We start from the raw sequence: 26,495 nt of genomic DNA, 5'->3' as shown, positions 1-26,495 counted from the left end.
ATGGGCAGTCAAGTGGACCTCAGAAATAATGAAAGATTTTGTCATTTTCCTAAGGAAGCATGAGGGGATGGGATGACCCTAGGGAAGGTATAAATATAAGAATAGGTGAAATAACTTAACCATAATCAGAGGAAGCATGGTAAGGGATTTTAGGACTTTCAGATTTCCAAATAGTATCTTAGGGAACTTGCAGAGAGCTAATGACAGCTAAGCAAAAATTAAGGAGTAGTTGAAGGTGAACATCAAAAACTGTAGTGGGGCCCTCGCTGGTGGAACAAAGGGTTAAAGTGCAGCAATATGAAGCTACCCACAGCCACTGCAACACGAGTCTGATCCCCAGGCAGGGAGCTGACCCACATAGCCTGGCAGACCTCTCCTGTGCCACCCGCTGCTACCCTCAGCAGTGTATCTCAGTACATCTGTCTGCTCTGCTCCTTACTCTGTCTCTGGTGAATCCTCTCACTGCCCCCTACCCCAACATCTCTGAATTGTACCCCAGTTCTTATATGCATAAATAAATCTTAATCTGTAGTAGCATTACTCTGAGGAATTCATTGGTAACTTTTAGAGATAACTGGAAAAATAAAAAACTGGAAATGTTGAAGATGATATTCAGAGACAGTGAGAACTTAAGAATAGAAGAGCTGTGCATTCAGAGTAGCTATCTGAGTGATGTTATGGTTCCTAAGTCTCAGCACAGCCTGCAGGTAAAGGTGAACAGCTAACAGCAGAAGTGGGGTGAAGATGAAGGTCACTAGACTTGAGGGAATCAAAGAACCTCAACCAGCAAATTAATCCATCCACATTGACATTTAAATCACTGGCAAATGATTAGAATGAAAATCAGGTACTTATGACTGCAGTGATTATGAAGGAGTAGAGATAACTGTGGATGGCATATGATAGATGAAAAATTTTAAAGGAAGGAATACGTGTGTAAAAATAAGGCAAGAAAATAAGATACTACATAACAGAAATTTCTACACATCTCATAAGCTTATTAAAGACTTAAAAACTAATAAACATTTAATGCATATTCTCTATGATTATGTGTCCATTATCTTTTGTTGAAGGTATATTTGATGTTGAAAGATCAATTGTAAGGTTTTTCAGAAAAATTTATTTGTACACTGGGAGTTTTCAGTATTTTTTTTTTTAAATTAAATCACTAGTACCTATCCATGCATAAGACTATCAAGATATTTTCAAAAGTTTGGTCACAGTATGACTACTTCTGCTTAGCAAGGTACCTTAAATGGTTTTAGTTACCTGAAATGATCACTTCTGTGATAGGTCAAAACCTCTCACCTATTATATTACAAACTCTACTCACTTCTCAGAACTTTATCTGTGGCAAGAGCCCCTAAAAGAAACTCGGCTTTTATTTTTTCTGCTTTTTAACATAATATCCCATCTCAAACACATGCACAATTATCAAAACATACAAAGCTTTAGTATCTAAATTTAGCACTAAATTAGAAATAATTTTGACAGGTATTGCTGTTCCAATCAAAAGTTATGATAGTGAAAACCTAGTATGTATCAACTTCCTTATTTTTTTTTACTATTTCTACAGTCTTCCAATAAAGTTATAAAAGAAAACATATCTAATATTTTGTTAACATTAAATTCCCCCAAAATAATAAGTGGGAATTATTAAATTCATAAAAATTCATTTTAAACTAAGGTATTCTATTCTCTGTGAATAGGGAAAATACTTCAAAAAAAAATTTTTTTTAACACAGATGAATTACAGACAATGAGCAGCAGAGGGCACAAAAGTGTAAAGTTATTTAGAAAACAAAGTACAACAGGCACAATCGAATAAAAAGAAGGTGAATTTTGGATGCAGATTGATTTCAACTGGCTCCATCAACTGAATGGCCATTTATTAAGCCTCTTGGGGTTCTTCAATGGTCAAAAACATGATAACTATGACACAGAGATTAAATGTTAATGTATGAAAAGCAAACTTAGGGTTTTCTTCATTTGTTTATTAAATACATGCACACCCAAACCACATCAGAGAAATGCAAACTTAGAATTTGTAGGAATCTATGCCAACTATGAAATGGAAATGACTACAAAATTTCTTGATAACACAAGAGCACAAAGACAGCTAGGTCAAAATTGTGAAACAAAAGCTGATCAAAGAAAAAAAATGATGGCATTTACTCATACATTACCAGAACTTCTTCTGAGAAAATGTGAACACCAGAGAAAGTTGATGTAAATATGTGTGTATATTTTCAGTATAATATAGTTCAATGTTTCTGAGATATAATCCAGAAAAAACCTACTTCAAAATCATCTGGGAGTACTGTAAAATATTACTGTACATAAATATGTGGTCTCTTGTAATTCCTTTCAAGATCAACACTTTTAAACAGAATAAGTCAAAGAATACATGTGTGTACTTTCTCTTACACTGTCAGCATTACAAGAATATTTCTCTTCCATTCTTTGTTAAACTGATAGGTGAAAAATAGGGCCCTCCCTGGTGGCACAGCGGGTTAAAGCACAGTACTGAGAAGCCAAAGCCACTTCCGCTCGATCCTGCCCCAGAGGTGATCCACATGTGTGGCAGACCTCTCCTGACCCGCCCGCTGCTCCCCTCAGCAGTGTACTTCGTCGATCTGCCGGTTCTGTACCCCACTCTGTCTCTGGTGAATCCTCTCACCCTCCGCATCTCTGGCCTGTACCCCAGTTCTGTACAAATAAATAAATAAATCTTAAAAAAAAATGATAGGTGAAAAATAGTCATCTTTTAAATCAGACCCTTCATTAGTAAACTGGGAAAAGTTGTTAATGAATATACATCTTCTCTTGTGAATTGCTATTTCATTCTTTTAGTACCATTCCCATTTTAAGAAGGTTAACTCTAATATTTTGAAAAGATCTTCAACAGTTTGTCATTTGGCTTTACTGATTTTTTTTAATTTTATTATTTCCTTAACAACTTCTCTTTTTGAGTTCTATTTGGAAAGTATTTTTAGCATGGAGTTATTTTTCAAAAGGAATATGATCATGTAGCATCTAATTTAATGTGGGATTTCAAAGTAACAGTCAAAGAAAAGATTATTTAATATACAATGCTATTAGAACTAGTTAACCATTAAGAAAAACAATAAACTTGATTATTTCAACCGTAAGGGCAAGCATATTACAAGAAATTTAAAATATATTTTTATAACAACACCATGAAAATACTAGATAAAACACAAATATTACATAAAGGAATATTATATGCATTTTTTAACACAAAAAGTCCTTTAAATAAGATCACGAGACAATTTTAGAAATCATGTATTTTAAAAATGGAATAGAACAAGGTAATTTTGAACAATAATCTTTATTAGTATATTTTCAAAGTTACATATAATCCTGAGCTACTGCATCTATACATTTATCATTGACTCTTCAAAGTCTACATGTATTTTGCTCCAAACTCTCCAATGAGTACATTTTTACTTTAACTAGGAACATAAATCATTTAAAGTAGTATTAATCCCTGAAATAACCAATCAATTACTCAGATCACCTCATTATCTAATTTTGCTACATTAAAGGCTTTAGAACATTACTTCTCAATTAAGCAATTTCTTTTTCAAAACTGCAAAGAGGGCAGTGCAAGAGCTGATTCCTTAAATCCTAGTGAAGTCTTAGAAAACTATGTTACTTTCTGTCTTTGATCTGTTTTCTTAAAATTGGGTAGTTATATGACCAGCTATATTTCAAAAGAATTTTTAAGAGTAACTACCTCTAATATCAATACTGTAGCTAGTGTAAAATGTATCCCTTCATAGAGTAGTCCACAATTATCCCAATAAAGAAAATTTGCCATGATCTAATGAGAAGGAGTACCACCCAGTGTAAAGACAGCTTTTTTTTAAGTGGTTAAGTATTATAAAACACGTATCTGAAATATTTCTTCCAGGCTCTACAAAGGAATACATACAGCTGATTAGATTAAATTTCATAAATCTATTTCAGAACGCTCATAACTGATAAATAAAAAAAAACAGACAAAAATGAAAGGCAAAAATCCTGTGATCTTTAAGAAAAAACATTTATCCAACATTATACCTAACTGTGGACAAATAAATATCTTCATTCTTGTATTTTAAATTACTACCAAAATATTGTATCTTTCTACAAACAACAAAAAACAAGCATACACTATTTAGAAATGCTTTTTTATCTGACAAGAATGTCAAGTCTTTGAAAGTACACTCAATTTTTTTCCTGAATTAGGTCATTGTGATCTTAGGTTAAAGTTACAGTAAGCAGTTCAAGCAAAATGCATATTGCTTAGATTTTTAAAGCAAGCAATTTTGATACTGTTAATTAAAATGTAAGAAGAAATGTAAAGCTATTGTAGAAACATTGAGAAACACTTCTTGGGACTATTCACAGGTCAGCAAGTAATGAAATATCTGATTTAAAAATAATGAAAGAACAGCGTCATATGTAATGTTTAGAGATAAACTAAAAATAGTTTAAGAGGTGTAAAAGAACATGAGGGCACAGCTTTGTTATTTGGAGTTTTAGACCTAACAGCAAAACAAACTACTTGCAGATAATGTAGAGCAATGAACAGTTGTTCATAAAGGACTCCCAAAGTCAAAACTTTATACATAAACCAGAATGGAATCCATCAGGATAAATGATTTAAAGATGTCCAGAGTAGCTTTCAAGAACTGCTAGATACCCTCACTTGCATCACTGCATCATACAAACATAAGCTTAAGCAAAACTGTGTTCTGGATAACTCACTCTTATGGCTCCCCAATAACAAGCTCGGATAAGGCAGATCAAACCTAAGAGATAAGCAATTGCCCAAGAAACATAGGTTGCCCGAAATCGCCTTGAAAAATCTTGGGTGCCAACCTAAAATAAAGCAAAATAAAAACAAAAGGTTAGAAATTTTGACAAAATATCTGCTCCAAGAACTTGTGCTGGCTTATATGTGATTTTTACATGTGATTTTATCCCCAAGGATACAAAAATCCCCAACCACATGAATTGGTATATTAGTTGCCTTATATTGTTTATAACTGACAAAATTGAGAGAAAAAAATTCTAATAGCGTAATACTCACAGTTAGTCCAACTCCAATGAAAATACAAATCATTCCAATAGTGATATATGCACAGCAGCGTCTTCGCGGAAGTGCGCTACCCACTGAGGAGCTGCAAATTCACGAGAGGAAAAAAACACATTAGACAGTTGCATAAATTTCCATTTTGCTGTTGTGAGACATTATCTATGGCCTGACTAAGATATCTATGACTTATAAAAGGGCCTCCTAAGATACAGATTTGGATAGTGAATCTCCAAGAGGAAAAGATCCTGCAATGTTTTCCAAACACCTCACTATTCATCTTCAAATTAGTAATCTTTCCCTTAACAACGCTTCCCTGTGGAACACTAGAATTATGACGGGCAGCTGGAAAACTTGGAAGGTGGCAAGTGATGTTGTTTGCAGCACAATCCTCCAGTGAGACAGTAAGGGAAGCCTTTATTAGGTTAGCTGTAAGGACAGGGTAAGACATGTCATATCGGTGAATAAGTAGCCATCTTAGCAGTACCACTCTTCAATCATGAGCAAATAAGAATTTTGTTCAATGAATAAACAGCAGAATAATCATTCTTCCAGGAAAGTTCTCTCAAGGTGAGTAGTAGAAGCAAAGGATGTTTCGGCTAATTTGAGAAATAAAGCAGGTGATTTCTAAGTAGACAGCTGGGTCACCTGAGACCTAGCAGGAAGAGATGGAGGGATTGAAGGAAGCAAGAAACTATACATTATAGAAGTAGAATTTATTAAGGCCAGGACATAGAGGGCTGTGTATAGAGTTATAAGAAAACATAACAAAGGTACCGGTAGAGAAGTTAGAGAAATACCTATACAGAAAGGGTCATATATGCCTTGCTAGGGAGTTTGGAATTTGATCTTGGACTTTAGCCCATGGCCCATAATAATCTATGTGGTGCATTTATGTCAATAAGCAAAAGGTGTCCTTCCTCAGGACACTGTGTACATTTTCAATAGGCAACCTAGGATAATGATGAAAATTACATCCTTGGGCTTTACATACAGCCTACCTAATGTGTACCACGGTCATGAATTTGGGAACTACCAAAAGATTTACTTTGGCATTCAGAAAGCTTAAAATCATATTTGTATGCAAAGGCCATTACTCTACTAAGTAGAGAATTGCAAGTTTGGAGGCCAAAAGATAATTAGAAAGTTGTAATAGTAGTTTCTGGTGAGAGATACTGAATGCCTACACTAAAATGGGAACAATGACTGAGCATAAAAAAATGTCAAAAACATACATGGCAGGATTTATATCCATTTAAATATGGAGAATACAGACATACATTTCTGGCTGAGTCAACTGGGCAAATGGGATAACATTAGTATATGTTCATCAGTATATGACAGAGATAGATTACAGGGGTGTGTTTAGTGTATTTTGTTGAAGATGCCTATGGACACCCAGGTTTAAGTAACTACAGACCAAAAAATGAACACATTTTAAGGGGAAAAAATAGGATGGCCAACAAACCAAATACTACAGAGCAAACAAGCAGGTTGAGGATTAAACAGACACATTGCAATTGGGACGTGAATTTTTTTTTTTTTAGTATTCCATTTTTAAAAAAAAATAATATAACAGTTTATTTTTACATCAATTTGAATATTTTTCATCTCAGTTGTAATCTCCATGGGCTTCCCATCACCATAGTGATGGTGATAGTGTGCTATCACCATAGTCCATAGTATTTCCCATCCCCCACTGTTTTTGATCCCATTCCCCACTCCACCCCCATAAAATGTCTCTGGTATATAGCTGTTCATTATTTTTATTATTTTCTCGCCTGGCCCGTTATTCTCCTGCTATGAGTGAAACCATCAGTATTTTTTCTTTTCTTTCTGGCTTATTTCACAAAGTATGATCTTTTCCAGCTCCATCCATGTTGTTGCAAAAGGCATGTGTTTTTATCTTTTTTGGTTGCTGAGTAATATTCCATTGTGTATATGTATCACATATTTTTTAATCCTGTCATCTACTTTTGGGCATTTCCATGTCTTTCTTATTTTAAGTAAAGCAGCAATAAACATAGGGGTGCAGGTGTCTTTTTGAATCAGTGTTTTTGTGTCTTTTGGGTAGAAACCTAGGAGTGGGATTGCTGGGTCATATGGAAACTCTGTGTTTAGCAGTTTGAGGAACCTCCAAACAGTTTTCCATACTGGTTGTACTAGTTTGCATTCCCACCAGTAGTGCAGGAGAGTTCCTTTTTCTCTACATCCTTGCCAACATTTGTTGTTGTTGTTAGTTGTTTTAAGATGTGCCATTCTCACTGGGGTGAGGTGGTATCTCATTGTGGTTTTAATTTGCATCTTCCTTATTACAAGTGATATTGAATTTTTTTTTCATATGCTTGTTGGTCATCTGTATTTCCTCTTTGGAGAAGTGTCTTTTTATCTCTTCTGCCCATTTTTTGATGGGGTTGTTTATTTTTTTGAGTTTCATCAGTTCTATGTATATCTCTGTGATCAATCCTTTGTCACTAGTTTTGTGTGGGAAATTTTTTTCCCAATCAGTGGGATGTCTGTTGGTTTTCGGTAATGTCTCTTTTGCTGTACAGCTCTTTAGGATGTGAATTTTGGCCTAATTGGGACTGATGCCACTTTACTCCAGAAGTAATGCAATACCAGGGTCAACCGAAAAGACATGCATTCCACTGAGAAGACGATTTAACACTAGCATAGATAGAAGCAGGCTCATAGATAGGAAGTGTGGAGACAAGGGAATTCACAGAGAGCCTCAATCATTTCAGAGTCCGACAGTAATTCACCTACTGAGACAGAGAGTAGAGGGTATGAAGGCTGAGAGTGTAAGAGGAACAGTAACTTGATGGCAGCAGAGTAAAGACCCCAGGCTCACCTTCTCCAAATACAACTGAACTGTTGTAAAAGAAAGCTAAGGAAACCTTGAGGGGGAAACTGACCAACCACAACAGATACTAGGAGCATCAGTAGTAGGAAGGGGTAGAAAGAAGATTAAGTGAATTTTGTTTAAAGTAATAACAGGCAGGCACAACCCACAAGGAGGAGTTGCTGTGCAGATCCCCCTTACAGCCACTGACTGGGGAACACCCCAAAATGGGTTCCTAAGAGCCAGCACTACACTGGACAGAGGGGTGCACAGTCAAGCACCCAGGATGGAAGGTGCACTACAGGAGAACGGGCGAGGTAGGGTAGAGAGCCAAGGCTGATGGGCTTGAGTCTGAGGCTCGTAACACAGAACTACAGCCTGAAATGGGTCAGAGTGCTTGGACCCCTGTAGAAGGGCTACTAAGCAACACCCAGGCTGAAGTGCCTGAACCTGGCACCGCCACAAAGAAATGCTTGAATACACGAGAGCTTGAGCATTTACACACAGTGTCTGTGGTCATCCCAGGATAAGACTCTGTGTTAGGAAGGAAAAGAGAACATCTCTGGGCCTGCGACCCCACATCAACTGCCCACATCTATGCCCAACACTGCTTAAAAATACCCTCGAGTGGAAGTGGACAGAGAACATAAGACACACCAAGACCGAAGAGCTGGTTGGAGGCAGGGGGTTAGGGGGAGATCCCTAAGTCCTTAGTTGAAGTGTAAAACTAAACATTTAAAGGGCTAATCAATATAGAACCTTTCTGGCTCTCAGTTATTCTGGGAGAGTAAAGAAGAGGTCATAGCTATATTGATTCATATGGTTTGAAACGCAGACAGATGGAGCTGAATTTCAAGGGATGATGACTTAGCTAATTTAGTAAGCCTAGTCTATGTAATATATTAAAAGTGAATTCATCATCTCTCTCTCAGACATGTTTCTCCTAGATCTCATACTACTTATCTTACTGACTGGTTCCACAGCTACTCATATAAAGGTCATTTTTGACCCCAACCTCTCTCCTACTCCTTTGCATGAAGTCTGTTCATTTTCTTAACAGCACAGCAACATGTTGACTCCACTATATCTTAAAGGCAAAGGAAGCTCCTCCTGCAACAAACCATCCCACCCTCTTTTTTACATCATTCTCTCTCGTCTTTAACTTTGTTCATAAATCCTCTCTTCTAGAAGCCTTCATTACATTCCTCTTCCCTTCAGTATGGATTAAGGGCTCTTCAAATTATACTCATCATATCTCTTTCAAAGAACTTAAAACTTTTTAATTTTTATTTTATTTCCCCTACACTTACTAAATTTCCTGAAACAAGGTTATATCTTTCTTTTTTTCTATCACCCAGTTGCTAGCACAGGACTGTTTATTGAATGTAAGGATGTTTATAATAGGAAGCTGTAAAGAGCAAAATAAAAGGAAAACATTTAAGAGGAGGAGTCTGCTAAAAAACAGAGGAGGTGACCCACAAAGGGGTAGAACATCAGTGAGGTAGAAGAAATTCAATACTAAGTGTCATGGATTAAATTGCCATCTCTAATAGTCTTAGGTTTATAACATCTACATGAAAACACAGTCCACACTGTATTTCAGAATTCTAAAGCTAACTTTCAGGTCAGGCACAAGCTTCCAATTAAAAGAGAAATTTCACCTTCAGCTACAATAGTTCCACTGACTATTTAAGTAAGAAAATGCTTAGTCTCTGGAGCCCTGGCAGAAACAGCTTTCCTCCACATGCTCTGTGAGATAAATGGCAGCCTAATTCCATGCAAATTTAGTAACTCTTAGAACTTTAAAATAATTTTAGTATATTTAGTAATTTTATCCAAAGAATTGTAATTCTATATTAGAATCTTCAATAGATGACTCACCTTTTATTATCAAGAAAACATTCAAAGAGAAAAGAAATCTAGATATAAATCAAAAGTTTTCATAAGATAACAGCATCTTTATTCAAATAAGTACTGAATAGCCTGAGTCCCACCATGTTTAGATTATTTCAATTATAGAATTGGAATCCTCTGAGAATGACATTTATGCTAATTCCATTTAAACATCTATTTAAGATGTTCCTTAGCTAAATTCTCCTTCACTTTAATATACTAACTTGTGATATTCAACCAATCACAAAGTATTTAGTATCCAGTACTTCTTTATTATTCGCAAAATATTACTGTTCTGAAATAATTAACCAAGAAAATCACATGGGCAAAATCCTCAATCTCTTTTACAGTTCCTTTTAGTAAAGGGAGGAAAATTTCAGCATGCCAGGATTGCTGTAGAGAGCAGGGCTACTTTATACATGTGTACATAAAAGAACTATCACTGTGCTCAGTACACAGTCTTGCTAACCACTAGAAGTCCCTGCTTTTTAAATTTTCTACTTTTTTAAAAAAAGATTTATTTATTTATGCATAAAGAAATGGGGTACAGGCCAGAGGTGCCGATACCGTGAGAGGATCCACCAGAGACAGAGTGAGGAGCAGAACAGGCCAACAACAAAGTACACTGTTGAGGGGAGCAGTGGGGGGTCAGGAGAGGTCTGCCGCGCCATGTGGTCACCTCCCAGGCCTGGGATCAAGCTCACACTGAAGTGGTAGTGGCTGGCTTGCAGTGCTGTGTCCTTACCCGCTGTGCTACCAGGGAGGGCCCTGCTTTTGAAATTTTCTACAAAATTTCTTAATGCAATGTTCTTGGTGAAGATATTTGAAATTTATTTTTCTTCATATTCATGAAAATACAGATAATACACAGAATTATGAATCATTCATGTACATGTATTTGGGGATGTCCTTGTGTATTTATTTGGGGTCACGCCTGTGGCATATGTATTTATTTGGGGTTATGCACGGGGCTTCTCTGTAGGCAGACCTCAAGGAGATTCAACAACACATTCAAATGACTGATTTCACATAAAAGGAGATACCTTTGCCTCTGAAGCTAGAAATATGCTGTAAGACACATTTTTCTAGAGCTTATTTAGTTAGAATCGAACCTAGCATAAATATAAGGAGATACTCCATTACATGTACTCTACTTCTCAGATACTTTTGCACTCCTAGAAACCATTATCAGAATTTTTCAGCTGTCAAAATAGGTAAGGCACTCATATCATATTAAGGATAGATACATAATTACCTACAAATTCATATTTTCAATTAAAAAATTGAATTGTCAAACATTTAGTTTAGTTTCCTTTGTCTAAGTCATAATTCACACATACACTGGAGAAAGAGTATTACTAAAATAGATGCTGTGGAGAAAAGAGTTAATGTAACAGGTTTAAGACTCGAAGGACCTGCTTTCAATGTTGGCCTATGACTGGCCTCTGGAAAATCAGAATTCTAGAAAATTCTCCCCATCCCCTACCAGATAGAGTATGCAAACAATGTTTTATTCTGAATCACATTCATTAAATGTTAACTCATTCATTATACCTGGGAGTATAGAATTTTAGTGTGTGCTATACAGTAAGTGTCTATGTGACTAGCTTCACTAAAAAAACTTGCACACTGACTCTCTGATGAGCTTCTCTGGTTGAGATCATTTCACATGTATTGTAACAACTCACTGCTAGGGAATAAGCCCATCCTATGTCACTTCTGAGAAAGGACTCTTGGAGTGTTCCTAGTGTCCTCCAGAATTTGCCTCATGAACCTTTTTCCGTTTGCTGATTTTGCTTTGCATATTTTTCACTCTAAGTATAATAAATAGTAATTCCTATTAGAAAAATCACAGAATTTTGGGGTTGTAACAGGGTGGTCTGCAGAGAAAGGCGAAGTTCCAAGTTCCCTGCCCTACCCAAGGAAGGGTAGAGCTGAACAGGGAGGAGAAGAAGCTGGAGAGGAGATGGGACAAGGAAGGAAGCAGGATGGAGAGCCAGGAGGAGACTGGGAGGAAGCGCATGGAGCAGAGACGTGAAGAAATTGCACCTGCTTCTTGGTCCTGGACTGGTTGTAAATTATAGGTGAGAGACCCATAGGGTTTAACAATGCCAGTGTTTAATCTTGATTTTGATTGTGCTCTTTTCCTCCCGGACTTGTCTGGCCATTACTGACCCTTTTCTATGGGTCCCCACCAGAAGGTGCTTTAGATTTGTGGTGGGATTTCAGGCCTTGCTCTGGGCCAACCCTCTTTGGCTGGACATTTACCTACAAGGGGATGAGTAACTTCAAGTGCTTGACTTGGAAGCTGTATCTTTTGTCTGGTCTTTGTTGCATACTAATTATATTAAATTCCTTTCCAGTGAAGGTTTTATGTATTAGAGTATGTTTTGTCTTAATGTGGCAGATGGCAGACTTATTTAGAATGAGCTGATTTGGGGGTTCTCAAGTGCCGCTCTCCTTGTCCTGTATCAGGGTGACTCGGGAAGCCCTAACACAAATACCATAAATTATCTTTTAATTAAAATAAGACTTATTTCCCCCCATTTTATTATGCTTTTTATTTTTCCTAGGCACACCATTTAGGAATAGGAGAAGTAGACTGAGTAGTTAAGACAGATATATAATTATATAAACTTTGCCACCATATAGCAATCCTTACTGTGTGGAAAAAGACAAAGGCTAACAACTACCTATCCACAAACCCCACAAAATTTAATTTTCTCTTATATTACAGTTCATTTAAAAAAAAAATTAGGTTACCTGTAATAGACTGTAACCTCTTGGGACATTTAAAAATCCTGACAGGTTATTGATAATTTTAGTGATTTCACCATCTTAGAAATTGATTTCTCTTAAGAGAATGATAACCCAATCATTTTAATTTCAAAACTGAATTTATTAATCATTATAAAGATACCCTTTTCAAGTCTCAAGTCTTAAGAAGCATAAATAGTGAAATTAAGCATGCACTATTCCCTAGCATGTCTTAAAACTGAAATCTACTTAAGTCAGAATTCAGAACTCTAAGTGTTGTGACGTACTTCCCAGTAGTATTTCCAACCATAGGGGACTTACATTTTTTTGCAGTGTGGGCATTTTGCCAGAGTGTTGAACCTCAGTTCCATCCACTGTAAAATAAATAAAGAAGGTATTGAAAAGAAAAACAACCGAAAACTACCCAATCTGATAAGATGTTTCTTTCAGTTCAAATGTCATTAGGGATCACAGCAGAACTAATTCCCTTCTCACGGTTCTAGGAGCTTTTTCCCTCCAATACTGGTCCACATCCCTGAAGGCAAAGTTTGGGATTCCCCTTGGAAAGCAGTTCTCAAGGTTCTGACGCAATGTCAAGGTCATTTCTTACAGCCCTTTGTCTCAGTTCACCCCTCAGGGAATTAAAAACATTATTTCATGTTACTTCAAAGTTGTTTTTCCTTTAAATCTACCCTACATTGTACTCATTTCCTGTCTGTTCAGAACCATTTTGTTTTGCATCTATAGTTGCTGAATTTATAATATCATTTCAGTGTAGTTACTTTTGAATAACATTTTCATGTTTACATTTTCAAAACTGAAACAGGATTTTAAAAATCCTTTTTAATTGAAAAAAGAATTACTTTCTTACAAAAAAGAGTTCTTAAAGTATTTTTAAAAAATTAAGGACTCTTCTGGTAAATACTTGAATATTTAGTTACATTATTAAAATGTAACTGTCTATTCCATTTACATGGAAATCCCATACAGTAAGTGAACTAAACAAATTAGATAAAGATAGAACTCAAGTCAGGAAACTATTCTTCTCTGCTTGCTTCTGTAGCAGAACACACTTCTCCTATGGTATTGCCTTATCTTCTTCCCAAAGTATCTAGTGCATAGTTTTCCTTTTAATTATTTTTAAAAATTAGGTTTATAAAAAAAACACAAGCAAATAAACTATTTACCTGGACTTCCTTTTCCTCATTTTTATTTCAAACCTCATCAAAGTTAGATAATGCTGAAAAGACCTTTCTTTGTCACAGAAAGAATATAGAGTACCAAGATAAACTAGAAATGAAACTTTATGTCAATGTTCACTTTTGAAAATGATTACTTAGGCTCTATTTTTTTCATATAGCAGTATCTTAATACTAATTTTGGAGCAAGCTAATTTATTTCAAAGCTTATTCTTAACAGTAGTAATAGTGTTGCAATGAATGAGCTAATCAGATATTTATATAGATAGAAAAACTCGTACCAAAACATTAAGAAGTAAAGACTACAGAAATCTTATTGAGTACTTCTTTTTTGTTTTTATAATCAGTTTTAGGATAGTTGCTGAACTCGAAAAATATCATTTCTAGTTTTATCTATATCTAACAAATTTAAATTTCTCATAATTCAAAAACACAAGGTAATTGAGAGGTACTTATGAAACTCTTGAGCGAAAAGTAACTTAAAATCTAGTCCTGAAACCTCACACACTGGCATAAGGGGTCTACGATTTTATTGTAGATGACCAACCTTAAGAGATTATTTGGTTTAATTATATCATTTTACAATGTTCTTCATTTGAGCACCAATTATGTATGGTAAATTCACTATAACTAACAGTTAAGGACTTATTGTGTAATTGTAAATTATGCAGTTAGCAACTCACAAAAGCTGGTTTTGTTGTTATCCTCAAGTACTTACTTAGATATAGCAAACTAAAAACAGAAAAGCATCTATTATTAGAAATAATTTTGCCATTATTATTCAAATAAATGCAAATACATACACTTTTGAAATGACTATTTTCTTATCTACAATGTAGCCTTTGCTCTGCACTCTCGAAATTTTATTGCCAGACTGTGAAATCTCTCTCACTAGAAAAAATGATTATTTATGTAATTTGCTATCAGAAATTTGTAACCATTCTGCATAACAAATAAAATATATATATAATAAACATAAAACTACATCGCATGCAAACTAGTTTGATATTAACTCAGTGGATATATTTTTAATGGATATAACAGATGACATATATATTACTTTGAGTTATAGTAAAGTTCAAACTATCATTATTCTCAGCAATGGCAACAAACTACCTGTCTGTAAACTGAATAAGATCTGACCTTGCATAAAGGTAAGATCTAGCCCACATCAGGAAAAGCTTGAACCATTTTCTGAATCATGCATTTGTTGTTCTAGGTTAGGTCAATTTTTTTTTTTTAAAGATTTATTTATTTGCACATACAGAACTGGGGTACAGGCCAGAGGCTCAGGGGCGGTGAGAGGCATCACCAGAGACAGAGTGGGGAGCAGAACAGGGAGATCGACGAAGTACACTGCTGAGGGGAGCAGTGGGCGGGCCAGGAGAGGTCTGCCACGCCATGTGGTCACCTCCGGGGCAAGCCACAAAAGTGGCTTTAGTTTCTCAGTGCTGTGCTTTAACCCGCTGCGCCACCAGGGAGGGCCCGGTTAGGTCAATTTTTACCGGCGAGTGCCAACCCCCACAGTCAGGCACAGTTGACAAAGCATTTGGACCTGACTTTCAGCAGTAGCAGCAAAACACCCAGCTGGCAGAAATGAGAAACAGACCTCTCTGCTCTTCAGTTGTCTTAAATGTCTTTACATTCATGGAGGACTAACTGAAAGGTATATATCCCCTTTATTATTCTAGCAAATTATTTTCCAAGTGATTTTTCTTAAAACTCTGGCTAGACGATTCCCTCAAAATAGTTTGGAAGTTAAAAAATATTTGTACACATTAGATTATAACTACCTCTGGACTTTCAGAAAGATATATGCTGCAAGTGCTAGAGAGCACAACTAAAAAAAAAGTTTCACTTTTTTTATCCTAGCAATTCCCAAAAAAACACAGGTAGTTTACTCACAAAAAACCTAATAGATTATGCTATAAAATGAATTCTCTACTGACTAGACCTATCTGGAAAACATGTATCTAGGTCTTATAAATATTATCTATGAATTTAGGCCAGTCTGTGAAATGAATAGTGAAAATTACAGGTAAATTTAATGCTAGTATTACAACACTGATATATTAAAAGATATTACTGAAGGATACTGTTAAAAACACTAGCACATGGTTTTCTTATCTTAATCCATGGGAATGAGTGTCAGGATGCATTACTCTAACAAAAGCTTCATCTACGTTACCTTTTTACAAAACATCATGAATATCATGTTTTCCTCTTTTTGTTGACTCTAAAACCTCACACTAAAATTCAGTCTACTCTATCAACTGCACATGATTAAATATTACACATACTTATATTCTTATGCATTAACTTATGTTTTTCCTACCTTACCTTTCATTCTCCCTGATCTTTTTCATATTCTATTTACAGTTCTATTGAACTCTGTAACGTGTTTCAAATGCTCAAGAATGTAAATCAAGACTCAAATATGGTGAAGAAAAGGTAAATTAATTTTCCTAATAGATAAAATCTTGAAGGGCAAGCACACAAGAAAGGACATGAGATTGTCCATGATCAGCATTAAAATAAGGATGAAGCAAAGTTTGCAAGGGAATTAAGAGCTTTGCTGTCTTTTTATTCTTCACACTGAGCAGCTATTACTAATTAGAAACACTCAAAATAACAGCTGCCTTATAGGTACATAGAAAAATTTTGTTTCTAGGAATAGTGAAAGTATCTTTAAATGTCATATATTAATCCAAAATACTTCTTCCTGCTGAGGAATTAAGAGTTTTAGTCATCATTACTGTGATAAATTAATATGCTGACATTATCCATTTGTCTGTACCAAATATTAAGAAAAAATTAGCTTTAGAAATGAGTATTAGATTTGCATATTACATTAGTAATTTTCTCTGGGTGTGGAAAGATATCTAAACACATAAATTCTCTCTCTTTTTAAAAATTTTATTTATTTTTGTATAGAACTGGGGAATAAGCCCCAGGGGCAGGTGGTAAAAGGATTCACCAGAGACAGAGTGGGGAGCAGAATGGGTAAATGTACTGAAATACACTGCTAAGAGGAGCAGTGGGTGAGATAGGTACGTCTAATGTGCCATATATGGGTCACCTCCTTGGTGGGGCATCAAACTCTAGCCCTAGAGGTGACGACAGCACTGAGACTTAACTCCTAGGTCACCAGGAGGGCCCAAACATAAATTATATTTTAAATTATAAAAGCTATGTAACATATGAATCTAACCTCTTTATATTTTTTTTTTAGAATTTGCTGCCAAATGATTTCTAAAAAATGAAACATAAACCATGTAACAGATATCCCTAGTTTTTCCTTTTCCTCCCTTATTTACCCTACTATCAGTATTGTCAGGGCTCTCTCTCAAATTCTTTGTGCTAATTATTCCAAACCATTATCATCACTTTTTTAAATAAACAAAAGTCAGGCTTAATCTTGAGCAGTTTACCCTGTAAGGAGCCTCCACAAATACTGAATTAACTACTATAAACTATACATAAGTACTATATACTAAACTACTGTAACTACTGTGCACTAAGAACTATTACAGTTCTCCATAACTCTTATGATAATCTTATTTCCACTAAGCTAGATGTATGTTAAAATTCTTGGTATTTCCCTACTATAGTCTAAACACATTAATATATTTCTTGTTTTAACTGACCATCTCTTTCTACTAGATAAGTAAATCCCACAAAGCAGGGAACTGGGCCTTCCTTTTTTCCCCAGCATATACCCTTATTCTCAGTACCTGTCTTTGAACAAATGAAATCAGCTTGCTTATCAAGGATTATCCATAGCAAAGATGTAGGATATAAAATACAACTGGGCATGTGCAAGGGAACAGGTAATTGTGAAGGAAAGATAACTGGAGGGAACTGAAAAGAAATCTAGTTTAAAGATTTTTAATGCTATTTCAAAGTACAATATGTTCACAGATAAGAAAGGAAAATAAAATAAATATAACTAATACATATTAACTTTATCAACCAACTTGACATCTATCAATATCTACAGTATGCATGTAAAATCAGTATGATTTTTAAAAAGAAATTTGTTACCTCTCCTACAAAAGAAATCCTCAAATTTATGTACTAAATCACTGATTTAATGTCTAAAATATAAATGCAAAAAGGATACATCTTAAAATGCAAGAACATAAAATCCTAGTAACTCTGATTAAATGTAAATTGGATACATTCATGCATTTCTATTTCCTTACCAAAACCTGACTAAAATGATAGTAAATTTTAAAATCTACAAAATATAAGAACAACAACAAAAAAAAAAAAATCAGAGGGGAAATGGTCTTAACTGTTTGGAAAATGGAAAGTTAACGGATCTATGGCAACTTACTGAGAAAGTTTCTGAAACGTACTACCTACAGTGAAAGGCAAACTGATCTACACTGCAGAACCACAAGACCGTTAGGTATTCAGAGTACCCAGTGCTCACAAAGGTGGGCAATGACAAAACAGGAGTATATGTTATAAAGTTTTTCCTTCACACCACAAAACCATAAACTCCTCCCTGTACAACACATGCAAGAAAAAACTGATTTCTTCTAGTAAGAAAATGGACCAAAGAGTCTGTGATCTTAGGAACACTGTAGAGCACAAGAAAAGAATGCCAGTCTAAAAACAAAGTAATTAAGTCAAAATCTTTAGTCTGAACACTGTGAACTTCGAGCCCTTTGCCTTTCTCAGGTCCTAGAATGCTGTCTCCCAGGTATGTCCCTAATGAGATCAGAGAACTGTTTCCCAGAGAAACTTGAACTAAAAAAAAAGGACATTGATACTGACAGTTGACAATTCTTCAAGAGAAAAGGAAGAGGAAAAAGGAGAAGAGGAAAGGAGAATGAATGGGAAGGAATGAGGAAGAGTGGGGTTTGTTTCTGCTGTTGTGCATAGAGACTAATCAGTGACTCACTATCAAAAATGAACTTTTCAGTAAATCCTCCATCTCACACATACACACAAATAGTGGGGAGAAAACATAGGGCAGGCATAAAGGACAATACCTCAGAAAAACACAACACATAGTTTTACAAAGATGGCATAGACAAGAGAATGTTATTTAGAAAAAGGAAATTTTTAGTGAGAAGATATAGGGAAACTTTAGGCACTTAAAATTAAGTTAGATCATCTCAAATTTTATAAAGTTAATGATGTCTACAAGATGTAGCTGAGGAACTTTCCCAGAAAGTGAAAGAAAAGTCCAAAACTGAAAAGAAAATGTAAGAAGAGAAAGTACCTCAATTCAGGTGTTCTAATATAAAGAATTCTAGAATATGGAGTGGAATATAAGTGGGTCCATTTAGTACCCAGACAGGAAGTTCAAATGCAATTCTAATACAATTTCAGAACACTGGAGAAAATAAGAGGAAAAAACAGGCCACAAAGAAAGCACTGGAAGTCAAAACAACATGATCTTTTCACCAACAGTGGAGTAAAGCCTTCAAATTTCTGACAGCAACCTGTAATTCCAATTATAAGGTGATTGTTAGATTAGTTTGATTAGTTACATTAGTTTGAATTAAGACAATTTAAGAAGAGAAAGATTTCAAATTTATTTCCCTATCCCTTTTCTCATCAAACTAAGATGTCAACAAAATACAGGAATAAACCAAGAACTGGGAGGATGGCATGGGATTCCAACATGGAAGAAGTAAAACAGATGCCTTGGACAATGGTGAAAGGAAGTCCCAACGGTGGAGGATGACAGCTGCGTAGAGGGAAGACGAAAGGCAGATTCTCTATTGTGAATTGGCAGGAATTTTATTTAGACTTATATAACAGACTATAGGGAGAACTAGCAATGTATATATACAAAATTAAACTAATCCAAAAGAAGGTGGGATAATTGTTAACAAATTGAAGAAAACATTAAAAGCCATAAAGGAGGGAAATGTAGTCTATTACTTGGCTCAGCTGTGAACCTGAGTTCCCTCATCATAAAAAAAGGTAAACTATTAATTGAATAAAACATCATAACTGCTAGAGTTTGGAAGTGGGGAAAGAAATGGGAACAGGGGTCTTGTAAATGATAAATCCTCAACCTGCCTTTTATGTAATATCTAAAATAATTTTAAAAAAGAAAAAAAAGAACAAAACAAAAAGAAGTGCTTACAGAACAGTTGAAAGCATTTGGGAATGATAATTGGGGTGTGTTAGATAAGGAGATGACCACATTTTCCTTATAAACTCAACACTCCTACTTCACATTTTAAAGAAATTATAAATACTTCACTAAAAATGAAAATCAGAAGGACAAAAAAAAAGCACATCTCCACTTTCTTAAGCTCCTTCATCCTCTCATGACCACAGGTCTTGTTTACAGACTATTGTAGCCCTGTCCGTGCCTACACTCAGGAAGTTTAAGTACTCAGGTTCTCAAAGAAATCCTTTTTCTCCTATGAAGTCTCAGTAACAAAAGAAAACCAGTTCTTACTCTTCCCAACAGGGTGATTATGAAATTAATTTTTAAAAATAAAACTCTGGGTTACAGTTAAGTAGTAAATCAAGATCTATAACTTTTGAGCATGTCAAATTACTTACACCTTCTTAGTTTTTTAGCCAGTGGTTTATTTAGAGGCACTAGTGTTAACATTAATCCCCTTGACTTATGTTTAATTTTTTTTAAAAGATTTATTTATTCATACAGAACTGGGGTACAGGCCAGAGATGCAGAAGGTGAGAGGATTCACCAGGAATAGAGTGGGGAGCAGAACAGGCAGACTGATGAAGTGCACTGCTGCAGGGAGCAGCGGGCGGGTCAGGAGAGGTCTGCCTCGCCATGTGGATCTCCTCCGGGGCAGGCGGGGGATCGAACTCATGTGGAATTGGCTAAAGCTTCTTAGTGCTTTGATTTAATCCGCTGCGCCACCAGGGAGGGCCCAACTCAGATTTAATTTTTAAAGACCAGCAAGGTTTTGATTCAAAGAATTTTTTCTGAACCTAGAAACAATGAAGCAGAACCACAGCATGAGACCACTGACTTGGTGCTCCACTCAGGAAGAGAGAACAGCACTAAGACTCAGAGTTCAGCACAGATAACCGTGCTGCTAAACCTGCAGAGAAGAGCACTGTTCCTCAGTAACCTATCCAGAGAGGCCTCTTTTCCCAGTTGAACCAGTCAAAGACTGTACTTCGTATTCAGCTCCCAAAATAAGCAATAATTCCTGTAGTTCCCCTCTGGTTATCATTCTTTCTTTAAAAGGCTTTTCTAATCTTTTGATCCATTTGCACTTGGGTAAACTGTGACTATGAGCAGTGGTCAGCTCTATCTGATCGTGATCTACATCCATGCTGATGTTCCTGTGACCAAGGTCCGGTTACTCACCAGGAATGTGTTTCCACAATGCCCACACACCACCCTGGTTCCTTCTGGTTGGACTGGCAATGCAGGCTGGGCTGGCTGCTCTTCTGAAATAAGCATTACCGGACCAAGGTTAATTATGCGTCTACTGTGGAAAGAAAAAGGGAACAACTTGATTAATCCACAAATGAACTAGTGGCTGAGCTTGAAATAGATGGCCAAAAAATGTGGTATATCACATTGAAAATATGTTGCATTTGTCTTACAAATAAGGAGAGTCTTTTTAAATTTGGCATTGAAACCATGCATGATGCTACTGCTCCAAGTCAATGCCTTTGGCAACAAGTTAACTGTCATTGCCTAATTTTTGCAACTTTAAATCAGGAAATAAGTTCACTTATCATGAACTTAATGTAGTATATACATATGATGATACTTAATGATCCACACCTAAAACTCATCCAATGTTAAAGTGCAATTTTACTTTAATAACAAATAATTAAATCTATAAATTTCCTTCTAGTTTTGAAAAAGTAGTAAATTCAAATCAGAAAATACCATTCCCTATCTAGAAAGACAACTATTCTACATTAACAAATATGTGTGTGTCATGAAGGTGCAAAGTGCTGAGTCACAATCAAATTTCTCTCTATTGTTGGTATTCTTGAGATCTTTTTAATAAGAGTTGGACAGAAAAGAAAAAAAGGACCTCTTTCTATGCTCCAATCTATTATCAGATGGGGTTGCAATGACTCATATAGTGGTCAAAAGTTAAAGACATAGAAAGAAAAACCATTCAGATATTGATAGGTTCTTGTCTGAGCATGTTATAGCAGTTAGAATGGGCAAATAACATCAGAATTTATTGCACAGATTTGGCTCATTGAAGACTAGTGCAGTACACAGCATGATACAAAGTGACCTAACACCCCCAGGTCCAGATAAATGCTAAATTATGCCTGAGATTATACAAAATTATGAATTACACCAAAGTTAAACTGGTTATTATTCAATAATTAACTTAATGAATCACAAAGCATAAAGTATTTACATAGCATCAAGAAAACTTCCATTGTCCATTTAAGAATATTACAAGTACCTATACCTTAAATCCTTTAACAAAGAAAAAAATAATATAGGTCCTCTATTTACTTGATGAGAAAGTGTACCAAATCCTACCTATGATGAGCCTGTAACATTTACTTGTTGAATGAACAAATGAATGATCGAATTTTCATCTCTTACCAGTTGGGTCTGGGGCATCCTATTCGCCGAGATGTGTCCTTACAAATGAGGAGACAATTACAGGGACATCTAACATACTTCTTCCCTGTGGGGGGGTTTTTGATTGGCTAGATAAGGGAAGAAAATGTAAACACAGCAAATTAATCAAAGGACAGATTGCCTTACTTCATGTTTAAAAAGGAAATAATTCTTTTAAAATGAAAGCTCCTAAAAGGCTACTAAAGTTGATTTTAAGGAAAAGTATATTGTACATAGTTTTAAATAGCTCAAAGACTGGCAAACACCCTATGAAGTTATGGACATTGTAGAGATTTGATTATGAAGGGTATATTTCAAAATTAATAGGTACTGGTATTTTCATATGGAAGAAATATTGAGTATACACTAAGAGATGTAATCCCTTTAAAATTCACAAGACAGGGTCATCTACCTGTCTGGTCAGGTGTATTCACTGTGGACAGGTTCTTACACCTGTCCACAAAGAGCAAGTAGGAAGAGGAGATTATGATAAATTTCTAACTTTCCTAAGGTTAAATCACTAGCAGTGGCTAATTTTTTGGACCTGTTTCAACAACAACAAAAAAAACCTTGTCATACGCTAATGTCTTCTTTTCTTTAACTTTCAGCAAATTTAAAAGCAAGGATAAATAATGTCACTGATAACCCTCCCTCAGTACCAAATGGTACTAAAGTAAGTAACCGACAACAGACTGAGAGGAATAGAACATTGTTCCAGTGACATTGCTACCAAAAATGTACAAACTAAAGCCAATCATAAGAGGACAACATCAGGCAAACTCAAAGTGAAAGACATCGCATAAAATATCTTTTCAGTGCTCTGAAAAAATGTCTGGGCAATAAAAGACAAAGACTGGATTTTAGATTAAGGGAGATGAAAGAGCTATGATAACCAAACATAGCGTGTAATTCTTGTTGCCTCCTGGGCCAGATTTTTTTTAAAAAGAACAACTGGGCAAACATGAATTTGATCTGAGAATTAGATAGCAGTATTACAGTATTATACCAATGTTAACTTCCTGCATTTGATTAGTGTACTATGTGGAAGTGAATGTTCGTTTTTTAGTTTTAGTTTTCACTGTTTTAATGACGTACATTGTTTTGCATTCTTGCTAATATTTTCACAGAGTAGGACTTCTCCCCTCAGGTGTGGTCCCCTAGCTCTCTCACCCCCAAACCCCTGTGGTCCACCACAGAACCTGTGTGCTCCCCTCCTTTCTCTTTCCACCTCTCCCTCTCTCCTCCTTCCTGGATGCCTCAGATCTGTGGCCAATTTTTAAGGGTTGGGTTTTAAGGTATATCTGTTTACATTTTTGCTTTTTTTTTTAAGGAAATTTGCCCTAATATGTCTAGGTGCAACATGCCCACAATTACTTTAAAAGGATCTGAAAAAAAATATTTAGAGAGATTTATTTACAAAGAGAATGCTAATGTGGCAAAATGTTAATATTTGGAGAATATATGTGAAGAGCCTATGGGAGCTCTCTGTACTAAGTACTGTTACTTTTGTGACTTTTCTGGAAGGCTACTGTATATTTTAAAAAAAGATGTTTTAAAATTTTAAGTAAATAATTATCTTAGAATATATGAAACAGCAATAAATCACTTATAACTCATTAAATTATAGTGTAGCTAACAAAATCTGAATATCTAAAATTCACAAACATCCACAGTAATATGTATAGTAATATATAATATGCATATATAATATCTAAGGTGCTGGAAAGAAAAAACAGAATTTGCGTTAATATCTATATATCCAAACTTTACCATTAAGTAAATGTGAGCCCAGCAAATGATAAGATTTCTTATGTTTCATTCCCACTTCACTTGCAGACCTCAGTTGAACCTTTTGGAAAACAAGGCAATTATAAGATTTCAAGCACTGGTCCTCAATATAAGTTACCATATTATGTCTGGTTTGCAGTGAAGTGGGTGCCATACACATATGTGCTAACATTCCTACTTGACAAAACAAACTCATATGTACCTGGCACTGTGTTGGGCACTTTACCCTGTAATCCTACCAGTGAGCCCGTAAGGTAGTTATGTTATTCTAGTCACACGAGAATAACATTTAGAGAGGTTAGATGCCCAGAAATAGATAGCTAGTAAATGGCCAAATGAGGGTTCAAACCCCACTGTGTGAGCATCCAAATACAGACTCATAACTGGTTGTGCAGCCAGAAAGATCCACTGTTTCTCCAGGGCTTTTCATATTTTCCATTTACTTGTCCTAGAAATCACCCTTCCTTTAACCTTAATTTTTTTTTATTCTCTCCATCTTGCTAAAATTTGTTCACATTCTCTCTCTCTGCCTTTCTCTCTCTCTCTCTCTCTCTCTCTCACACACACACACACACACACACACTTCCAGTTCTGTCTACTGAAATAAAAAGACTGTTTATTAACTTTGTTTCGTTTTGCTTTGCTTTGCTTTGTTAATCTACACAAGAATATCAGGTTCCTGTCACAGGTGACTGCCCAAGAGGACAGATTGACTGATACCCTATTTTAGAGGATGTGAAAAGAATGAATCAAAGTAAATCTGAGCAGGGAACAGCAATAGTGAAAATAAGGGTACTATTCTGTTGGATCCTGGTCCATTATATCTGTTCTTTCCAAACCAGAACTTCTCCAGAGAAGTTCTTAGTAGCCTGACCCCTCTTCATTCATAAATGTAAAGTCAAATTACATAGTAACTAACAAGGCATATATTAAAGCACTCCACAAAGACTATTTTTCACTTTTCCCTCTCTCCTGTAATGTTACTGACCTATAGAAAGCAATCTGGTAAGATGCTATTCATTTTCTCTAGAACATTCACAATTATTTTAGTTTTCTTTACTTAACAGAGGCAGTAATAATATAAAATTTTTAGTACACTTTTCCTTATGTTCAGAAATGGCTTATTTATAGTCAAATTCTATTGATTCTCTATGAATTCATTACTTTTGTTAAGTTAGATTAAGGCTAAATTCATACTAACTTTAATATTTTTTTTAAAGATTTATTTATTTGTGCATACAGAATTGGGGTACAGGCCTGAGGCTCAGGGGCGGTGAGAGGCTTCACCAGAGACAGAGCGGGGAACAGAACAGGCAGATCAACGAAGTACACTGCTGAGGGGAGCAGCGGGTGGGTCAGGAGAGGTCTGCCACACCATGTGGTCACCTCCGGGGCAAGTGGGAATCGAACTCATGCAAAAGCGGCTTTAGATTCTCAGTGCTGTGCTTTAACCCGCTGCACCACCAGGGAGGGCCCCTAACTTTAATATTTTTACAAAAAAAAAAGCTAGTCTGCTTTTTTACTTTCAAGTATAAATATAAAGCTTTAAAACTCCTCATTCCCCCACTTATAAAAGAATAAAAGTTGGTACGTATGGAGGAATCAGAATAAATCACCATAATACCAAATCCTAGGAAATTGTTACACACTAGCACTTTTTTAAAATTGCTATTTATGCTAATAACTCATATTTCCTTGATAACCTTACAAACCGAATTATGCAGTTAATGCTATCAAATTTACTAGTGAATGTTCATCTAAAAAGAAATGAACCAGATTTGTAGGTTTCAACTGTTTACATAATAAGGTTTGTCTCTAAATAATGACCTTTACAGAGAAAAATATTTACAATGAAATCTATAGCTCATGACTTAAGGTTTTATTTTATGATTTTTCTTCATAAAACATATTCATGATTTATGGGTCCTAGAAGCACAAAAATGGGTAATTTTTTTAGACTTTTCTGAAGAGGGGAACATATACAAATACCAAAATTAAATTATTATTTAGTTATGGATTTTTAGATTGAATATTTTTTAATATAAGCCTAACTGTGAAAAGTAAAAATACCTAATCAATGTATACTTCAATGTACATCAATTACTTAAAATTATAAAAACCTTACTTAAAATTTCAATGTTTTTCCCAGTAAAATTTAGTTGTTCATTTTTTAAAACAATATCAAGTAAACAAAATAAAATACCAAGCTACTTGGAAACACCTGCACAGATTTCAATAATAAATGCTTCATCACAAAAGCTTAGAAAAATCACACTGTTGTCCTAGAGACATAGAACAAGTTCAAATGATTTTCCACATGAGTACAAAGTACACATTTGCAGTGAATGT

The 26,495-nt window shown here is 35.4% G+C and overlaps 1 protein-coding gene across 1 annotated transcript in view; it reads right to left on the bottom strand.

Annotated features, from left to right (window-relative positions):
- Positions 1-3,336: 3,336 nt before the first annotated feature.
- TMEM55A (transmembrane protein 55A) overlaps positions 3,337-26,495 on the bottom strand; it is a 41,345-nt gene continuing 18,186 nt past the window's right edge. The window contains exons 4-8 of the mRNA XM_004679739.2: positions 22,341-22,447; positions 21,120-21,243; positions 12,918-12,970; positions 5,102-5,192; positions 3,337-4,890 (exon numbers count right to left, since the gene is read on the bottom strand). Of these exons, the coding sequence (XP_004679796.2) occupies positions 4,747-4,890; positions 5,102-5,192; positions 12,918-12,970; positions 21,120-21,243; positions 22,341-22,447 (519 nt within the window). The 3' untranslated portion in view covers positions 3,337-4,746. The remainder of the gene's footprint in view (positions 4,891-5,101; positions 5,193-12,917; positions 12,971-21,119; positions 21,244-22,340; positions 22,448-26,495) is intronic.

Source organism: Condylura cristata, unplaced genomic scaffold, assembly GCF_000260355.1.
Source record: "Condylura cristata isolate star-nosed mole 26May11 unplaced genomic scaffold, ConCri1.0 scaffold00009, whole genome shotgun sequence".
NCBI lineage: Eukaryota > Metazoa > Chordata > Mammalia > Eulipotyphla > Talpidae > Condylura > Condylura cristata.
This window is presented reverse-complemented; position numbering and strand designations above follow the sequence as displayed.